This window comes from Lasioglossum baleicum, chromosome 16 (genome assembly GCF_051020765.1).
Source record: "Lasioglossum baleicum chromosome 16, iyLasBale1, whole genome shotgun sequence".
NCBI lineage: Eukaryota > Metazoa > Arthropoda > Insecta > Hymenoptera > Halictidae > Lasioglossum > Lasioglossum baleicum.
In genome coordinates this window covers 249,944-269,174 of record NC_134944.1, presented here as the reverse complement: position 1 = coordinate 269,174, position 19,231 = coordinate 249,944, and the positions used below count along the sequence as shown (strand labels likewise).

The 19,231-nt window shown below is 45.2% G+C and overlaps 1 protein-coding gene and 1 pseudogene across 1 annotated transcript; both read left to right on the top strand.

The window, feature by feature from the left end:
- On the top strand, positions 1 to 637 carry LOC143217360 (uncharacterized; annotated as a pseudogene).
- A 10,685-nt stretch (positions 638 to 11,322) lies between these two features.
- LOC143216919 (uncharacterized) lies at positions 11,323 to 15,471 on the top strand. Its single transcript, XM_076440501.1, has one exon. The coding sequence runs from the start codon at positions 11,323 to 11,325 to the stop codon at positions 15,469 to 15,471; it is 4,149 nt and encodes a 1,382-aa protein (XP_076296616.1).
- Positions 15,472 to 19,231: the final 3,760 nt, after the last annotated feature.

Below are 19,231 nucleotides of genomic sequence, written 5' to 3'. Positions count from 1 at the left end.
ATGTATCTAGCAGTTGGTACACGAGCGGACATCTCGTTTGCAGTCAGTGCATTAAGTCAGTTCCTGAAGAATCCATCAGAGATGCACTGGAGAGCTGCAAAACGAGTACTGAGATACATCGCTGGAACGTGCAATAAGGGAATCGAGTTCAATACATCGAAGACATCAAATGTCTTAGTAGCATACTCGGACGCAGATTACGGATCCTGCACCGACACACGAAAGTCAGTCAGTGGCGTGATACTGACACTAAATTGTGGTCCAATAATATGGTTTTCACGCAAACAAGGAGTCGTCGCAACCTCAACGACAGATGCGGAATATATAGCCGCATATGATGCTACAAAGGAAGTAGTATGGACACGCAGAATTCTAGAAGAGTTGGGACTATGTCAACGTGAATCAACAGTGTTGCACTGTGACAATGCAGCAGCTGAGCAGCTGATCAAGAATCCAGTGTTTCACAGACGAACGAAACACATTGACATCAAGTTTCATTATACACGAGAAATTATGAAACAAGGACTCTTAACAATAAAACATATTGCCAGTGACGAACAATTGGCGGATATATTGACAAAGCCGCTCACACGCAGAAAGTTTGAAGCAAACTGCATAAGGATTAATTTGGTATAAGATTTGCTCAAATCAAGGCAAATCTGTGGCTTACGCCTGAAATTATACCAAAGGAGTACCAAAGTTTTTTTTTATGTAATAATTTGTTTATTAGTTTGTTTTCTTAGAAACAGATGATTCGCCATTAACATTGCGAGTGGGAGTGTTGAAGTGTGCGCTCTGTTCATGGCGTGCGGACGCATCCAAACATAGATGGCGCATCTCGACACAGATGGAGTCTGTGGGAAACCAGACATGCGGAGAGTTCCCCATCTGGTATAACGTTACGGCCGCGGATTGGCCGTTATATTCACTGCTCTAGTCTTCCTACAGAAGAGTCTATGGTCTTCTTGGTTAGAAGACTTCTTTATAAAAGAAAGCACGCACTGCGGCCAAGTTTCATATTGTACACTGTACCTTCTCTTTTATATTCAAATATACATATTAAATATAAATAACCTGAGCAATTCCAATTTCTCATACTTGCATGCAAATGCACTGATCTAGCGCGCGAAACAGCGATTCCGCACAGAAATACACTTCTGAAACGAAGAATCGTCGAATCTGATATAAGCTCGAATAAATCGTGATCGTGTTTGCCGGGTCGGAGTTTCTGTGCCAATTTCGCATATTTGCATGCAAATGCACTGATCTAGCACGCGAAACAGCGATTCCGCACAGAAATTCGTTTGTGAAACGAATAATCGTCGAATCTGACATAAGCTCGAATAAATTGTGATCGTGCTTGCCGAAAAGGAGTTTCTATTCCAATTTCGCATACTTGCATGCAAATGCACTGATCTGGCACGCGAAACAGCCATTCCGCACAGAAATACACTTCTGAAACGAAGAATTGTCGAATCTGATATAAGCTCGAATAAATTTTGATTGTGCTTGCCGAAAAGGAGTTTCTATTCCAATTTCTCATACTTGCATGCAAATGCACTGATCTAGCGCGCGAAACAGCGATTCCGCACAGAAATACACTTCTGAAACGAAGATTCGTCGAATCTGATATAAGCTCGAATAAATTGTGATCGTGCTTGCCGAAAAGGAGTTCCTATTCCAATTTCTCATATTTGCATGCAAATGCACTGATCTAGCACGCGAAACAGCGATTCCGCACAGAAATTCGTTTGTGAAACGAATAATCGTCGAATCTGACATAAGCTCGAATAAATTGTGATCGTGCTTGCCGAAAAGGAGTTTCTATTCCAATTTCTCATACTTGACATGCAAATGCACTGATCTAGCGCGCGAAACAGCGATTCCGCACAGAAATACTATTCTGAAACGAAGAATCGTCGAATCTGATATAAGCTCGAATAAATTGTGTTCGTGCTTGCCGAAAAGGAGTTTCTACTCCAATTTCTCATACTTGCATGGAAATGCACTAATCCAGCGCGCGAAACAGCGATTCTGCACAGAAATACACTTCTGAAACGAAGAATCATCGAATCTGACATAAGCTCGAATAAATCGTGATCGTGCTTGCCGAATCGGAGTTTCCGTGTGAATTTCGCATATTTGCACGCAAATGCACTGATCTAGCGCGCGAAACAGCGATTCCGCTCAGAAATACACTTCTGAAACGAATAATCGTCGAATCTGACATAAGCTCGAATAAATTGTGATCGTGCTTGCCGAAAAGGAGTTTCTATTCCAATTTCGCATACTTGCATGCAAATGCACTGATCTGGCACGCGAAACAGCCATTCCGCACAGAAATACACTTCTGAAACGAAGAATTGTCGAATCTGATATAAGCTCGAATAAATTTTGATCGTGCTTGCCGAAAAGGAGTTTCTATTCCAATTTCTCATACTTGCATGCAAATGCACTGATCTAGCGCGCGAAACAGCGATTCCGCACAGAAATACACTTCTGAAACGAAGATTCGTCGAATCTGATATAAGCTCGAATAAATTGTGATCGTGCTTGCCGAAAAGGAGTTCCTATTCCAATTTCTCATATTTGCATGCAAATGCACTGATCTAGCACGCGAAACAGCGATTCCGCACAGAAATTCGTTTGTGAAACGAATAATCGTCGAATCTGACATAAGCTCGAATAAATTGTGATCGTGCTTGCCGAAAAGGAGTTTCTATTCCAATTTCTCATACTTGACATGCAAATGCACTGATCTAGCGCGCGAAACAGCGATTCCGCACAGAAATACTATTCTGAAACGAAGAATCGTCGAATCTGATATAAGCTCGAATAAATTGTGTTCGTGCTTGCCGAAAAGGAGTTTCTATTCCAATTTCTCATACTTGCATGGAAATGCACTAATCCAGCGCGCGAAACAGCGATTCTGCACAGAAATACACTTCTGAAACGAAGAATCATCGAATCTGACATAAGCTCGAATAAATCGTGATCGTGCTTTCCGAATCGGAGTTTCCGTGTGAATTTCGCATATTTGCACGCAAATGCACTGATCTAGCGCGCGAAACAGCGATTCCGCTCAGAAATACACTTCTGAAACGAAGAATCGTCGAATCTGATATAAGCTCGAATAAATTGTGATCGTGCTTGCCGAAAAGGAGTTTCTATTCCAATTTCTCATACTTGCATGGAAATGCACTGATCTAGCGCGCGAAACAGCGATTCCGCACAGAAATACACTTCTGAAACGAAGAATCGTCGAATCTGATATAAGCTCGAATAAATTGTGATCGTGCTTGCCGAAAAGGAGTTCCTATTCCAATTTCTCATATTTGCATGCAAATGCCCTGATCTAGCACGCGAAACAGCGATTCCGCACAGAAATTCGTTTGTGAAACGAAGAATCGTCGAATCTGACATAAGCACGAATAAATCGTGATCGTGCTTGCCGCATCGGAGTTTCCGTGCCAATTTCGCATATTTGCATGCAAATGCACTGATCTAGAGCGCGAAACAACGATTCCGCTCAGAAATACACTTCTGAATCGAAGAATCGTCGCATCTGAAATAAGCTCGAATAAATCGTGATCGTGCTTGCCTTGTCGGAGTTTCTGTGCCAATTTCGCATATTTGCATGCAAATGCACTGATCTAGCACGCGAAACAGCGATTCCGCACAGAAATTCAATTGTGAAACGAATAATCGTCGAATCTGACATAAGCTCGAATAAATCGTCATCCTGCTAGCTGAATCGGAGTTTCTGTGCCAATTTCGCATATTTGCATGCAAATGCACTGATCTAGCACGCGAAACAGCGATTCCGCACAGAAATACACTTCTGAAACGAAGAATCGTCGAATCTGACATAGGCTCGAATAAATTGTGAGCGTGCTTGCCCGGTCGGAGTTTCTGTCCAATTTCGCATATTTGCATGCAAATGCACTGATCTAGCACGCGAAACAGCGAATCCGCACCGAAATACACTTCTGAAACGAAGAATCGCCGAATCTGACATAAGCTCGAATAAATCGTGATCCTGCTAGCCGAATCGGAGTTTCCGTGCCAATTTCGCATATTTGCATGCAAATGCACTGATCTAGCACGCGAAACAGCGATTCCGCACCGAAATACACTTCTGAAACGAAGAATCGTCGAATCTGACATAAGCTCGAATAAATCGTGATCGTGCTTGCCGAAAAGGAGTTTCTATTCCAATTTCGCATACTTGCATGCAAATGCACTGATCTGGCACGCGAAACAGCCATTCCGCACAGAAATACACTTCTGAAACGAAGAATTGTCGAATCTGATATAAGCTCGAATAAATTGTGATCGTGCTTGCCGAAAAGGAGTTTCTATTCCAATTTCTCATACTTGACATGCAAATGCACTGATCTATCGCGCGAAACAGCGATTCCGCACAGAAATACTATTCTGAAACGAAGAATCGTCGAATCTGATATAAGCTCGAATAAATTGTGTTCGTGCTTGCCGAAAAGGAGTTTCTATTCCAATTTCTTATACTTGCATGGAAATGCACTAATCCAGCGCGCGAAACAGCGATTCTGCACAGAAATACACTTCTGAAACGAAGAATCGTCGAATCTGACATAAGCTCGAATAAATTGTGATCGTGCTTGCCGAAAAGGAGTTTCTATTCCAATTTCTCATACTTGCATGCAAATGCACTGATCTGGCAACGCGAAACAGCGATTCCGCACAGAAATACTATTTTGAAACGAAGAATCTTCGAATCTGATATAAGCTCGAATAAATTGTGATCGTGCTTGCCGAAAAGGAGTTTCTATTCCAATTTCTCATACTTGCATGCAAATGCACTGATCTAGCGCGCGAAACAGCGATTCCGCACAGAAATACACTTCTGAAACGAAGATTCGTCGAATCTGATATAAGCTCGAATAAATTGTGATCGTGCTTGCCGAAAAGGAGTTCCTATTCCAATTTCTCATATTTGCATGCAAATGCACTGATCTAGCACGCGAAACAGCGATTCCGCACAGAAATTCGTTTGTGAAACGAATAATCGTCGAATCTGACATAAGCTCGAATAAATTGTGATCGTGCTTGCCGAAAAGGAGTTTCTATTCCAATTTCTCATACTTGCATGCAAATGCACTGATCTGGCAACGCGAAACAGCGATTCCGCACAGAAATACTATTTTGAAACGAAGAATCTTCGAATCTGATATAAGCTCGAATAAATTGTGATCGTGCTTGCCGAAAAGGAGTTTCTATTCCAATTTCTCATACTTGCATGCAAATGCACTGATCTAGCGCGCGAAACAGCGATTCCGCACAGAAATACACTTCTGAAACGAAGATTCGTCGAATCTGATATAAGCTCGAATAAATTGTGATCGTGCTTGCCGAAAAGGAGTTCCTATTCCAATTTCTCATATTTGCATGCAAATGCACTGATCTAGCACGCGAAACAGCGATTCCGCACAGAAATTCGTTTGTGAAACGAATAATCGTCGAATCTGACATAAGCTCGAATAAATTGTGATCGTGCTTGCCGAAAAGGAGTTTCTATTCCAATTTCTCATACTTGACATGCAAATGCACTGATCTAGCGCGCGAAACAGCGATTCCGCACAGAAATACTATTCTGAAACGAAGAATCGTCGAATCTGATATAAGCTCGAATAAATTGTGTTCGTGCTTGCCGAAAAGGAGTTTCTATTCCAATTTCTCATACTTGCATGGAAATGCACTAATCCAGCGCGCGAAACAGCGATTCTGCACAGAAATACACTTCTGAAACGAAGAATCATCGAATCTGACATAAGCTCGAATAAATCGTGATCGTGCTTTCCGAATCGGAGTTTCCGTGTGAATTTCGCATATTTGCACGCAAATGCACTGATCTAGCGCGCGAAACAGCGATTCCGCTCAGAAATACACTTCTGAAACGAAGAATCGTCGCATCTGACATAAGCTCGAATAAATCGTGATCGTGCTTGCCGAAAAGGAGTTTCTATTCCAATTTCTCATACTTGCATGCAAATGCACTGATCTGGCAACGCGAAACAGTGATTCCGCACAGAAATAATATTCTGAAACGAAGAATCGTCGAATCTGATATAAGCTCGAATAAATTGTGATCGTGCTTGCCGAAAAGGAGTTTCTATTCCAATTTCTCATACTTGCATGGAAATGCACTGATCTAGCGCGCGAAACAGCGATTCCGCACAGAAATACACTTCTGAAACGAAGAATCGTCGAATCTGATATAAGCTCGAATAAATTGTGATCGTGCTTGCCGAAAAGGAGTTCCTATTCCAATTTCTCATATTTGCATGCAAATGCCCTGATCTAGCACGCGAAACAGCGATTCCGCACAGAAATTCGTTTGTGAAACGAAGAATCGTCGAATCTGACATAAGCACGAATAAATCGTGATCGTGCTTGCCGCATCGGAGTTTCCGTGCCAATTTCGCATATTTGCATGCAAATGCACTGATCTAGAGCGCGAAACAACGATTCCGCTCAGAAATACACTTCTGAATCGAAGAATCGTCGCATCTGAAATAAGCTCGAATAAATCGTGATCGTGCTTGCCTTGTCGGAGTTTCTGTGCCAATTTCGCATATTTGCATGCAAATGCACTGATCTAGCACGCGAAACAGCGATTCCGCACAGAAATTCAATTGTGAAACGAATAATCGTCGAATCTGACATAAGCTCGAATAAATCGTCATCCTGCTAGCCGAATCGGAGTTTCTGTGCCAATTTCGCATATTTGCATGCAAATGCACTGATCTAGCACGCGAAACAGCGATTCCGCACAGAAATACACTTCTGAAACGAAGAATCGTCGAATCTGACATAGGCTCGAATAAATTGTGAGCGTGCTTGCCCGGTCGGAGTTTCTGTCCAATTTCGCATATTTGCATGCAAATGCACTGATCTAGCACGCGAAACAGCGAATCCGCACCGAAATACACTTCTGAAACGAAGAATCGCCGAATCTGACATAAGCTCGAATAAATCGTGATCCTGCTAGCCGAATCGGAGTTTCCGTGCCAATTTCGCATATTTGCATGCAAATGCACTGATCTAGCACGCGAAACAGCGATTCCGCACCGAAATACACTTCTGAAACGAAGAATCGTCGAATCTGACATAAGCTCGAATAAATCGTGATCGTGCTTGCCGAAAAGGAGTTTCTATTCCAATTTCGCATACTTGCATGCAAATGCACTGATCTGGCACGCGAAACAGCCATTCCGCACAGAAATACACTTCTGAAACGAAGAATTGTCGAATCTGATATAAGCTCGAATAAATTGTGATCGTGCTTGCCGAAAAGGAGTTTCTATTCCAATTTCTCATACTTGACATGCAAATGCACTGATCTAGCGCGCGAAACAGCGATTCCGCACAGAAATACTATTCTGAAACGAAGAATCGTCGAATCTGATATAAGCTCGAATAAATTGTGTTCGTGCTTGCCGAAAAGGAGTTTCTATTCCAATTTCTTATACTTGCATGGAAATGCACTAATCCAGCGCGCGAAACAGCGATTCTGCACAGAAATACACTTCTGAAACGAAGAATCGTCGAATCTGACATAAGCTCGAATAAATTGTGATCGTGCTTGCCGAAAAGGAGTTTCTATTCCAATTTCTCATACTTGCATGCAAATGCACTGATCTGGCAACGCGAAACAGCGATTCCGCACAGAAATACTATTTTGAAACGAAGAATCTTCGAATCTGATATAAGCTCGAATAAATTGTGATCGTGCTTGCCGAAAAGGAGTTTCTATTCCAATTTCTCATACTTGCATGGAAATGCACTGATCTAGCGCGCGAAACAGCGATTCCGCACAGAAATATACTTCTGAAACGAAGAATCGTCGAATCTGACATAAGCTCGTATAAATTGTGATCGTGCTTGCCGAAAAGGAGTTTCTATTCCAATTTCTCATACTTGACATGCAAATGCACTGATCTAGCGCGCGAAACAGCGATTCCGCACAGAAATACTATTCTGAAACGAAGAATCGTCGAATCTGATATAAGCTCGAATAAATTGTGTTCGTGCTTGCCGAAAAGGAGTTTCTATTCCAATTTCTCATACTTGCATGGAAATGCACTAATCCAGCGCGCGAAACAGCGATTCTGCACAGAAATACACTTCTGAAACGAAGAATCGTCGAATCTGACATAAGCTCGAATAAATTGTGATCGTGCTTGCCGAAAAGGAGTTTCTATTCCAATTTCTCATACTTGCATGCAAATGCACTGATCTGGCAACGCGAAACAGCGATTCCGCACAGAAATACACTTCTGAAACGAAGATTCGTCGAATCTGATATAAGCTCGAATAAATTGTGATCGTGCTTGCCGAAAAGGAGTTTCTATTCCAATTTCTCATACTTGCATGCAAATGCACGGATCTGGCAACGCGAAACAGCGATTCCGCACAGAAATTCGTTTGTGAAAAGAATAATCGTCGAATCTGACATAAGCTCGAATAAATTGTGATCGTGCTTGCCGAAAAGGAGTTTCTATTCCAATTTCTCATACTTGCATGCAAATGCACTGATCTGGCAACGCGAAACAGCGATTCCGCACAGAAATACTATTCTGAAACGAAGAGTCGTCGAATCTGATATAAGCTCGAATAAATTGTGATCGTGCTTGCCGAAAAGGAGTTTCTATTCCAATTTCTCATACTTGCATGGAAATGCACTGATCTAGCGCGCGAAACAGCGATTCCGCACAGAAATACACGTCTGAAACGAAGAATCGTCGAATCTGACATAAGCTCGTATAAATTGTGATCGTGCTTGCCGAAAAGGAGTTTCTATTCCAATTTCTCATACTTGCATGCAAATGCACGGATCTAGCGCGCGAAACAGCGATTCCGCACAGAAGTACACTTCTGAAACGAAGAATCGTCGAATCTGATATAAGCTCGAATAAATTATGATCGTGCTTGCCGGGTAGGAGTTTCTGTGCCAATTTCTCATATTTGCATGCAAATGCACTGATCCAGCTCGCGAAACAGCGATTCCGCACAGAAATTTGGTTGTGAAACGAAGAATCGTCGAATCTGATATAAGCTCGAATAAATTGTGTTCGTGCTTGCCGAGAAGGAGTTTCTATTCCAATTTCTCATACTTGCATGCAAATGCACTGATCTAGCGCGCGAAACAGCGATTACGCACAGAAATACACTTCTGAAACGAAGATTCGTCGAATCTGATATAAGCTCGAATAAATTGTGATCGTGCTTGCCGAAAAGGAGTTTCTATTCCAATTTCTCATACTTGCATGCAAATGCACTGATCCAGGGCGCAAAACAGCGATTTCGCACAGAAATACACTTCTGAAGCGAAGAATCGTCGAATCTGATATAAGCTCGAATAAATTTTGATTGTGCTTGCCGAAAAGGAGTTTCTATTCCAATTTCTCATACTTGCATGCAAATGCACTGATCTAGCGCGCGAAACAGCGATTCCGCACAGAAATACACTTCTGAAACGAAGATTCGTCGAATCTGATATAAGCTCGAATAAATTGTGATCGTGCTTGCCGAAAAGGAGTTCCTATTCCAATTTATCATATTTGCATGCAAATGCACTGATCTAGCACGCGAAACAGCGATTCCGCACAGAAATTCGTTTGTGTTCGGGATTCAAATTGAAGATTTATTAGTCGTTACGCCGACTGTCGATCGACGTTCGATCTGTTTTGTTGTGGTCTATATTTAGAGTCGAGCAGCGATCAATTGTTACCGTTTCGCTAGGCCACGGTGTGTTTATCGACACTCGTTACCGGTAAACATCTTCAATTTGAATCTCGGACAGTCATCTTCGAGGATCATGCGATCGATTATGATCCAATCGCGTGCGACCCCGCCTGTCGCTCGAAGAGCGTTTAAAAAGGCTCTCTTCGGTCTTCGCGATTATTCGTCTTTCGACCACGATCCACTGTTGTACATCGCACTCATATTACGATTATCACGGTAACGGTTCGCGATCTTCTGGCAACTAGATCGTTATAAAATAAAGTTCAAATTTTCTTTGTGAAACACGCCAGGTGCATTCAGAATCATCTCCTTCTTCAAGTTAACTCCTTATCGTGTTCCTCACGCGCTCACGTCTGAGCGGTTCCGGATATCGGTGATTTCGATCGTCGATCGCCACCGAACATTTTGGTCCTTCGAGCCGGATCGCGAGGAAAATCAATTCAGTGAAGGAGTGTACGAGTTTCGTCATCATGGCACAGTCTCTCGAAGGGCACGTGCAGACGCAGCTGGCGATCGAACGAGCCCTCACCAACCTCAAGAAGCTGGGGAAAAATAACTGGACCAAATCCAACCTGCGGACAAGAATTGTTCACCTCCAGAACCAGTGGCGGAAGTTCGAGACGGGTCATTCCCACCTCTTCGCTACCATTCCATCGGACGACCGTGCGAGCATTCCGTACTTCCTGGAGGACCATTTCGCTGCAACGGAGGAGGTCTACCTGGACACGTTATCGTTCATGACGACTCATCTCGACGCGCTCACTCTCGATTCTCCAGGTCAGTCTGCTTCCGTGAGCGACGGACAAGCGTGTCCGTCGGTTCCCGAATCACAGCTTCCACGGATAGATCTACCGCAGTTTGAAGGCCGTTACGATAAATGGGAATCGTTCCGCGATAAATTCTTAGCTCTCATTATACATAATCGCTCGCTTCGCGATGTAACGCGCCTACATTATCTCGTTTCCGCATTAAAGGGTCGCGCTCTCGAAAGCATTGACAACTTATCGATAACCGAGGACAATTTCAAAATCGCGTGGAACACATTGAAAGGTCGATACGAAAATCCGCGGCGTATCATTTCCGCTCACATGTCGGAGTTGCAAAACATTCCTGCGTTATCTCGTGAATCTGCGACGGATTTGGAAAACCTTTGCGATCGTGTCGGCAGCATACTCAAGTCGCTGCAGAAAATCGGACGAACACCAGAGGATCTCTGGAACGACCATTTGGTCCATCTGGTTTCCCAAAAGCTAGACGGTCCGACGCGAAAGGCGTGGAAATTAAAAATCAGCGACGACGTTACACCTCCGTCTTTCGAAACTCTTCAGAAGTTTCTCGATTCTCGCGCTCGCGGTCTTGAGGAATTTTCAACTGAATCTGAATCCTCGCCCACATCGCGCTCGGAAACTCTGCCTCGTCCCACAGCTGGTTTTTCGCGAGTCCACGCAGCGACCACCTCGCTGTCTTCTACAACGTCGCGACCTATCTTTTTCAGTGTGTAGGGCGTCACATGTTTTTAGTTCGTGCCCGAAATTCATGGCGCAAAACCCTAGCGGCCGCCGTGAACTAGTTCAAAGGTTTTCGCGCTGTTTTAATTGCTTGAGCGGTAATCATGTTCTACGAGACTGTGCGAGCAAGTACTTGTGCCGTGTGTGTCATAAGCGACATCATTCGCTATTGCATGAAGATGCACCTCGTTCCGCGCCGTCAGGTACAGCCTCGTCGCCGCTTCCGTCGGAAGATTCGTCCGCGATCAATTCGCATTTCGCGTCCACCCTCGCCACCTCGAGTTCAAGTATTCTTCTGGCCACCGCATGGGTTCAAATTCGCGTTCCGTCGGGCCGGTGCATCACCGTACGAGCCTTGGTCGATCAAGGATCCGAAGCCAGTTTCGTCACTGAATCTATGGTGCACCTATTGCGTGCGACGTGCACCCGCGTTGCGACATCCATTTCCGCCGTCGGAGGAGTTCACGCCGGTACGGTGCGTCGAGCCGTGCATCTCCTCGTAGCTCCTCGCGACTCCGACTCTCCGTCAGTCGAAACCACAGCGCTCGTTTTGAAATCGCTCTCCACGTACATGCCGAAACGTATTCAAAATGATCGAGCCCTCGCTCATTTATCGCAGCTTAAGTGGGCCGATTCTGATCCGTCGAGTTCCGCCGCGATTCATCTCCTTCTCGGCGCAGATGTGTATTCGCATATAATTCTCGACGGTCTCAAGAAGGGTTCAAGCGGGCAGCCTATTGCCCAGAATACAATTTTCGGTTGGGTAATCTCTGGTCCCGTATCATCTCCTCTCTCTCAACCTCGTTCGGAATCAAGCATCTCGATGCATCACTGTATCCAATACGACACTCTGTCGAACGATCTGCGCCGATTCTGGGAAATTGAGGAAATCCCTGCGCATTCCCCCCTCACCAAGGAGGAAGAACAATGCGAACGGCATTTTCAAATGCACACGTCGCGATCATCCGATGGACGGTATATCGTCCGTCTCCCTTTCCGTAAGGGCCCCCCAATTGACATCGGTCACTCTCGTTCTGCTGCCGACAAGGTCCTACAATCAATTTATAGGAAATTTCAATTGCAACCCTCGCTAGCTGAGGAGTATAAGGAGTTCCTCCGAGATTACGAGAATCTTGGACACATGCGTCAAGCTCCCGATTTGCCTTCCTCTTCTCAATGCGTTTACATTCCACACCATCCGGTCCTACGTGCCGACAGCGTTACCACACATCTTCGCGTGGTTTTCAACGCCTCCAGTGTCACCTCAAACGGATCTACGCTAAATGATCATCTTATGCCGGGTCCCAAATTACAGCTCGATCTTCCTGCCGTCATTCTACGGTGGCGAACCTTTCGATTCGTTTATACTGCAGACATTGCCAAAATGTATCGCCAGATTCTGGTGGACGAACGCGATGTTGATTACCAACGCATCCTCTGGAAGCCCTCTCGTTCCGAGGACACGCAGGCATTTCAGTTACTGACCGTCACGTATGGGATGACCTGTGCTCCCTTCTTGGCTCTCCGCGTTCTTCAACAACTAATCAACGATGAAGGCAAACGATTTCCGTTAGCAGTTCCCGTACTTCGATCTCACATTTATGTCGACGATGTTCTTTTCGGGGGCAACGACCTGTCGGCTATTCGCCAATCTCGTGACCAGTTGGTCCGCCTTCTCCAATGCGGCCAAATGAAGCTACGAAAATGGGCCAGTAATACAACCGAATTTCTTTCCGACATTGACCAGGACGATCATGGACTAGCATGTTCCAAAACTCTCGCTCCCGACGATCGAGTCAAAATCCTCGGGATAAGTTGGAACCCCTCTCGAGATTCCTTTGAATTCAATGTCCATCTTTCTGATCCGCCACCGCTCACCAAACGCGCGATTCTTTCAACTATCGCAAAGTTGTACGACCCTCTCGGATGGGTCACTCCGGCGATAATCCCCGCAAAAATACTCATTCAAGCATTATGGCGCCTCAAAGTAGGATGGGACGACGTTATCCCGACTCAGTATCTTGAGCAATGGGAATCAATCTATTCCAAATTTTTGCTCCTGAACGGAATCCAGATTCCACGATGGATCGGGTTTATTCCGGTGGCTTCGCGAATTGAACTTCATGGTTTCGCGGACGCGTCGACGATCGCGTACGCAGCAGTCGTTTTCGTCCGTTGCACCTCGGCCGCCGGAACCACTCAAGTGTCGCTGGTTGCTGGAAAGTCCAAAGTCGCTCCTTTGACTCCTCTGACCATCCCGCGCCTTGAACTGCAAGCCGCAGTTCTCCTCAGTCGCCTGATGCATTTCGTGGCGTCCTCCCTCGACCTGATCGAAGTTCCATGCTACTGCTGGACCGACTCTACCGTAGCGCTTGCGTGGTTGAAATCTCATCCTTCCAAGTGGAAGATGTTCGTCGCCAATCGTGTTGCCGATGTGCAAACTCGTCTTCCTCACGCAATTTGGCAGCATGTTCCAACCACAGACAATCCCGCCGATTGTGCGTCACGTGGACTTTCTAGCGGAGAACTAGTCAAATCTCACCTTTGGTGGCACGGTCCATCCTGGCTTCTCGAGGATTCCACGGAATGGCCCCTCCAACCTCAATATTTCACGGTTGAAGACCAGTCCGAATCCAAGGTTGTGCTTCACAGCGTGGCTCCAGCTCCCGTTTGCGAGTTAGAATCTCGATTCTCTAGTTGGCCAAAACTAATGAGAGTAACGGCCTATATTCAACGTTTCGTCCGAAATGCTCGCTGTTGTCGCCGGTCCCGTCAAAGGTGTTTTCTAGGACGCGCCCTGTCCGCTCGCGAGGTCTCCGATGCAAAAAATTTTTGGTTGCGCCGCATTCAAGCAATTCAGTTTCCAGAAACCATTGCCGCTATCAAAAATAAAAAATCTCTCTCGTCAAAGGACTCACTCGAGTCTCTCAACCCGTTTATCGACGAGAATGGACTTCTTCGCGTCGGTGGCCGGCTGCGCAACGCAGTTTTACCCGTTCAATCGAAGCATCCGGTTGTTTTAGCTCCACACCCGTTAGTGCGCCTCATCATTGAACAAGCCCACGCACGGGCCTTGCATGCCGGTTTGCAGTTAACCCTCTATATTCTTCGTCAAGAATACTGGCTTCTCCGAGGTCGGAGTCAGGTGAAGGCTGTCATTCACGCATGTGTCAAATGTGTCCGCGAACGCGCCTCGATCCCGACCCAGATCATGGGAGATCTTCCTGCCGTGAGAGTGTCCCCGCCGAAAAAACCCTTTTCGCATTGCGGGCTGGATTACGCAGGCCCCGTTCTCATCCGCGCCTCCGCGGGTCGTGGGATCACTTCCCGCAAAGCCTATATAGCGCTTTTCATATGCATGGCCACCAAGGCGGTGCATTTGGAGTTAGTCGCGGATTACTCCACCTCAGCCTTTTTGAACGCATACGTCCGTTTTTGTTCTCGTCGAGGCCTACCGGAGAGCATGTATTCCGATAACGGAACAACGTTCGTCGGAGCAGATCGGGAATTGACCATGTCTTATCGCGCCGCTCTTCGAAATCCAGAATTCCAAAATCAAACCGCCAGTGATGGTGTTGTTTGGCACTTCAACCCCCCATCTGCCCCACATTTCGGCGGCCTATGGGAGGCCGGTGTTAAAAGCGTTAAACACCATCTCCGACGCGTTCTAGGCGATCGAAAACTGACGTTTGAAGAATTTACGACGCTCCTTTGCGCAATCGAGGCATGCCTCAATTCACGACCCATCTCACCTCTTTCCGATACTCTCGATGACGTCGTTCCGCTAACCCCAGGTCATTTTCTTATTGGATCTGCCCTCACAACCCCTCCGCAACCTTCGCTTCTGGATATCGCCGAAAATCGCCTCTCGCGATGGCAATTAGTTCGACATATGACCGAACGATTTTGGAAATTATGGCAGAACGATTACCTCAATACGCTTCAGCAACGCGGAAAGTGGCGTCGCCCCCGCCCTTCCATCTCGATAGGACAACTAGTCCTCCTTAGGAATTCAGACCTTCCTCCGTGTAAGTGGGAGCTGGGGCGAGTGGTGCAATTACATCCCGGCGACGACAACCACATTCGCGTCGTGACCGTCAAAACATCCACCTCATGTTTTAGGCGACCCATTGTGAAATTGTGTCCTTTGCCCGTAGCGTGCGAATCCGAAAGATAAAACAAACGATTATATTATTGTAAACTATGTAAAAAAAAAAAAAAAAAGATTCTGTCATTTAATCCGATTTCATTTTAGTATGCGTTCAACTGACCGCCGCTCTTTCACGCACGCGTCAGCGCATCTCGCGTTCCAGTTCCGTCAAGGCGGGCGGCCTTTGAATTTCGTTCCGGCGTCGTCGAATTTTTTTTATGTATATAAGGCTCCCGCATTCGTATGGTGTTCACCGTTCCACGGCGGGCGGCATTCCGTTTTCGCAGATCTGGGATTAGCGTGCGCGGCATTGTAACACGCAATCCTTTTATCGTTTAAGTTCTTCCTTTAAATTTTTTGCGCTGCCGCACCCCGCCGCTTTCATTTGCGTATATTGCGTTTCGAAACTAATATTTCGAGGCGGGCGGTATGTTCGGGATTCAAATTGAAGATTTATTAGTCGTTACGCCGACTGTCGATCGACGTTCGATCTGTTTTGTTGTGGTCTATATTTAGAGTCGAGCAGCGATCAATTGTTACCGTTTCGCTAGGCCACGGTGTGTTTATCGACACTCGTTACCGGTAAACATCTTCAATTTGAATCTCGGACAGTCATCTTCGAGGATCATGCGATCGATTATGATCCAATCGCGTGCGACCCCGCCTGTCGCTCGAAGAGCGTTTAAAAAGGCTCTCTTCGGTCTTCGCGATTATTCGTCTTTCGACCACGATCCACTGTTGTACATCGCACTCATATTACGATTATCACGGTAACGGTTCGCGATCTTCTGGCAACTAGATCGTTATAAAATAAAGTTCAAATTTTCTTTGTGAAACACGCCAGGTGCATTCAGAATCATCTCCTTCTTCAAGTTAACTCCTTATCGTGTTCCTCACGCGCTCACGTCTGAGCGGATCCGGATATCGGTGATTTCGATCGTCGATCGCCACCGAACAGTTTGTGAAACGAATAATCGTCGAATCTGACATAAGCTCGAATAAATTTTGATCGTGCTTGCCGAAAAGGAGTTTCTATTCCAATTTCGCATACTTGCATGCAAATGCACTGATCTGGCACGAGAAACAGCCATTCCGCACAGAAATACACTTCTGAAACGAAGAATTGTCGAATCTGATATAAGCTCGAATAAATTGTGATCGTGCTTGCCGAAAAGGAGTTTCTATTCCAATTTCTCATACTTGACATGCAAATGCACTGATCTAGCGCGCGAAACAGCGATTCCGCACAGAAATACTATTCTGAAACGAAGAATCGTCGAATCTGATATAAGCTCGAATAAATCGTGATCGTGATTGCCGGGTCGGAGTTTCTCTGCCAATTTCGCATATTAGCATGCAAATGCACTTATCTAGCACGCGAAACAGCGATTCCGCACAGAAATTCGTTTGTGAAACGAATAATCGTCGAATCTGACATAAGCTCGAATAAATTGTGATCGTGCTTGCCGAAAAGGAGTTTCTATTCCAATTTCTCATACTTGCATGCAAATGCACTGATCTGGCAACGCGAAACAGCGATTCCGCACAGAAATACTATTCTGAAACGAAGAATCTTCGAATCTGATATAAGCTCGAATAAATTGTGATCGTGCTTGCCGAAAAGGAGTTTCTATTCCAATTTCTCATACTTGCATGCAAATGCACTGATCTAGCGCGCGAAACAGCGATTACGCACAGAAATACACTTCTGAAACGAAGATTCGTCGAATCTGATATAAGCTCGAATAAATTGTGATCGTGCTTGCCGAAAAGGAGTTTCTATTCCAATTTCTCATACTTGCATGCAAATGCACTGATCCAGGGCGCAAAACAGCGATTTCGCACAGAAATACACTTCTGAAGCCAAGAATCGTCGAATCTGATATAAGCTCGAATAAATTTTGATCGTGCTTGCCGAAAAGGAGTTTCTATTCCAATTTCTCATACTTGCATGCAAATGCACTGATCTAGCGCGCGAAACAGCGATTCCGCACAGAAATACACTTCTGAAACGAAGATTCGTCGAATCTGATATAAGCTCGAATAAATTGTGATCGTGCTTGCCGAAAAGGAGTTCCTATTCCAATTTATCATATTTGCATGCAAATGCACTGATCTAGCACGCAAAACAGCGATTCCGCACAGAAATTCGTTTGTGAAACGAATAATCGTCGAATCTGACATAAGCTCGAATAAATTGTGATCGTGCTTGCCGAAAAGGAGTTTCTATTCCAATTTCGCATACTTGCATGCAAATGCACTGATCTGGCACGCGAAACAGCTATTCCGCACAGAAATACACTTCTGATACGAAGAATTGTCGAATCTGATATAAGCTCGAATAAATTGTGATCGTGCTTGCCGAAAAGGAGTTTCTATTCCAATTTCTCATACTTGACATGCAAATGCACTGATCTAGCGCGCGAAACAGCGATTCCGCACAGAAATACTATTCTGAAACGAAGAATCGTCGAATCTGATATAAGCTCGAATAAATTGTGTTCGTGCTTGCCGAAAAGGAGTTTCTATTCCAATTTCTCATACTTGCATGGAAATGCACTAATCCAGCGCGCGAAACAGCGATTCTGCACAGAAATACACTTCTGAAACGAAGAATCGTCGCATCTGAAATAAGCTCGAATAAATCGTGATCGTGCTTGCCTTGTCGGAGTTTCTGTGCCAATTTCGCATATTTGCATGCAAATGCACTGATCTAGCACGCGAAACAGCGATTCCGCACAGAAATTCAATTGTGAAACGAATAATCGTCGAATCTGACATAAGCTCGGATAAATCGTCATCCTGCTAGCCGAATCGGAGTTTCTGTGCCAATTTCGCATATTTGCATGCAAATGCACTGATCTAGCACGCGAAACAGCGATTCCGCACAGAAATACACTTCTGAAACGAAGAATCGTCGAATCTGACATAGGCTCGAATAAATTGTGAGCGTGCTTGCCCGGTCGGAGTTTCTGTCCAATTTCGCATATTTGCATGCAAATGCACTGATCTAGCACGCGAAACAGCGATTCCGCACCGAATTACACTTCTGAAACGAAGAATCGTCGAATCTGACATAAGCTCGAATGAATTGTGATCGTGCTTGCCCGGTCGGAGTTTCTGTCCAATTTCGCATATTTGCATTCAAATGCACTGATCTAGCAGGCGAAACAGCGATTCCGCACCGAAATACACTTCTGAAACGAAGAATCGTCGAATCTGACATAAGCTCGAATAAATCGTGATCCTGCTAGCCGAATCGGAGTTTCCGTGCCAATTTCGCATATTTGCATGCAAATGCACTGATCTAGCGCGCGAAACAGCGATTCCGCTCAGAAATACACTTCTGAAACGAAGAATCGTCGCATCTCTGACATAAGCTCGAATAAATCGTGATCGTGCTTGCCTTGTCGGAGTTTCTGTGCCAATTTCGCATATTTGCATGCAAATGCACTGATCTAGCACGCGAAACAGCGATTCCGCACAGAAATACACTTCTGAAACGAAGAATCGTCGAATCTGACATAGGCTCGAATAAATTGTGAGCGTGCTTGCCCGGTCGGAGTTTCTGTCCAATTTCGCATATTTGCATGCAAATGCACTGATCTAGCACGCGAAACAGCGATTCCGCACCGAAATACACTTCTGAAACGAAGAATCGTCGAATCTGACATAAGCTCGAATGAATTGTGATCGTGCTTGCCGCATCGGAGTTTCCGTGCCAATTTCGCATATTTGCATGCAAATGCACTGATCTAGCGCGCGAAACAGCGATTCCGCTCAGAAA

Bases quoted from the DNA above. Each gene is read 5' to 3' on its own strand.
- LOC143216919 (XM_076440501.1), top strand. From the start codon at position 11,323: ATGGCGCAAAACCCTAGCGGCCGCCGTGAACTAGTTCAAAGGTTTTCG.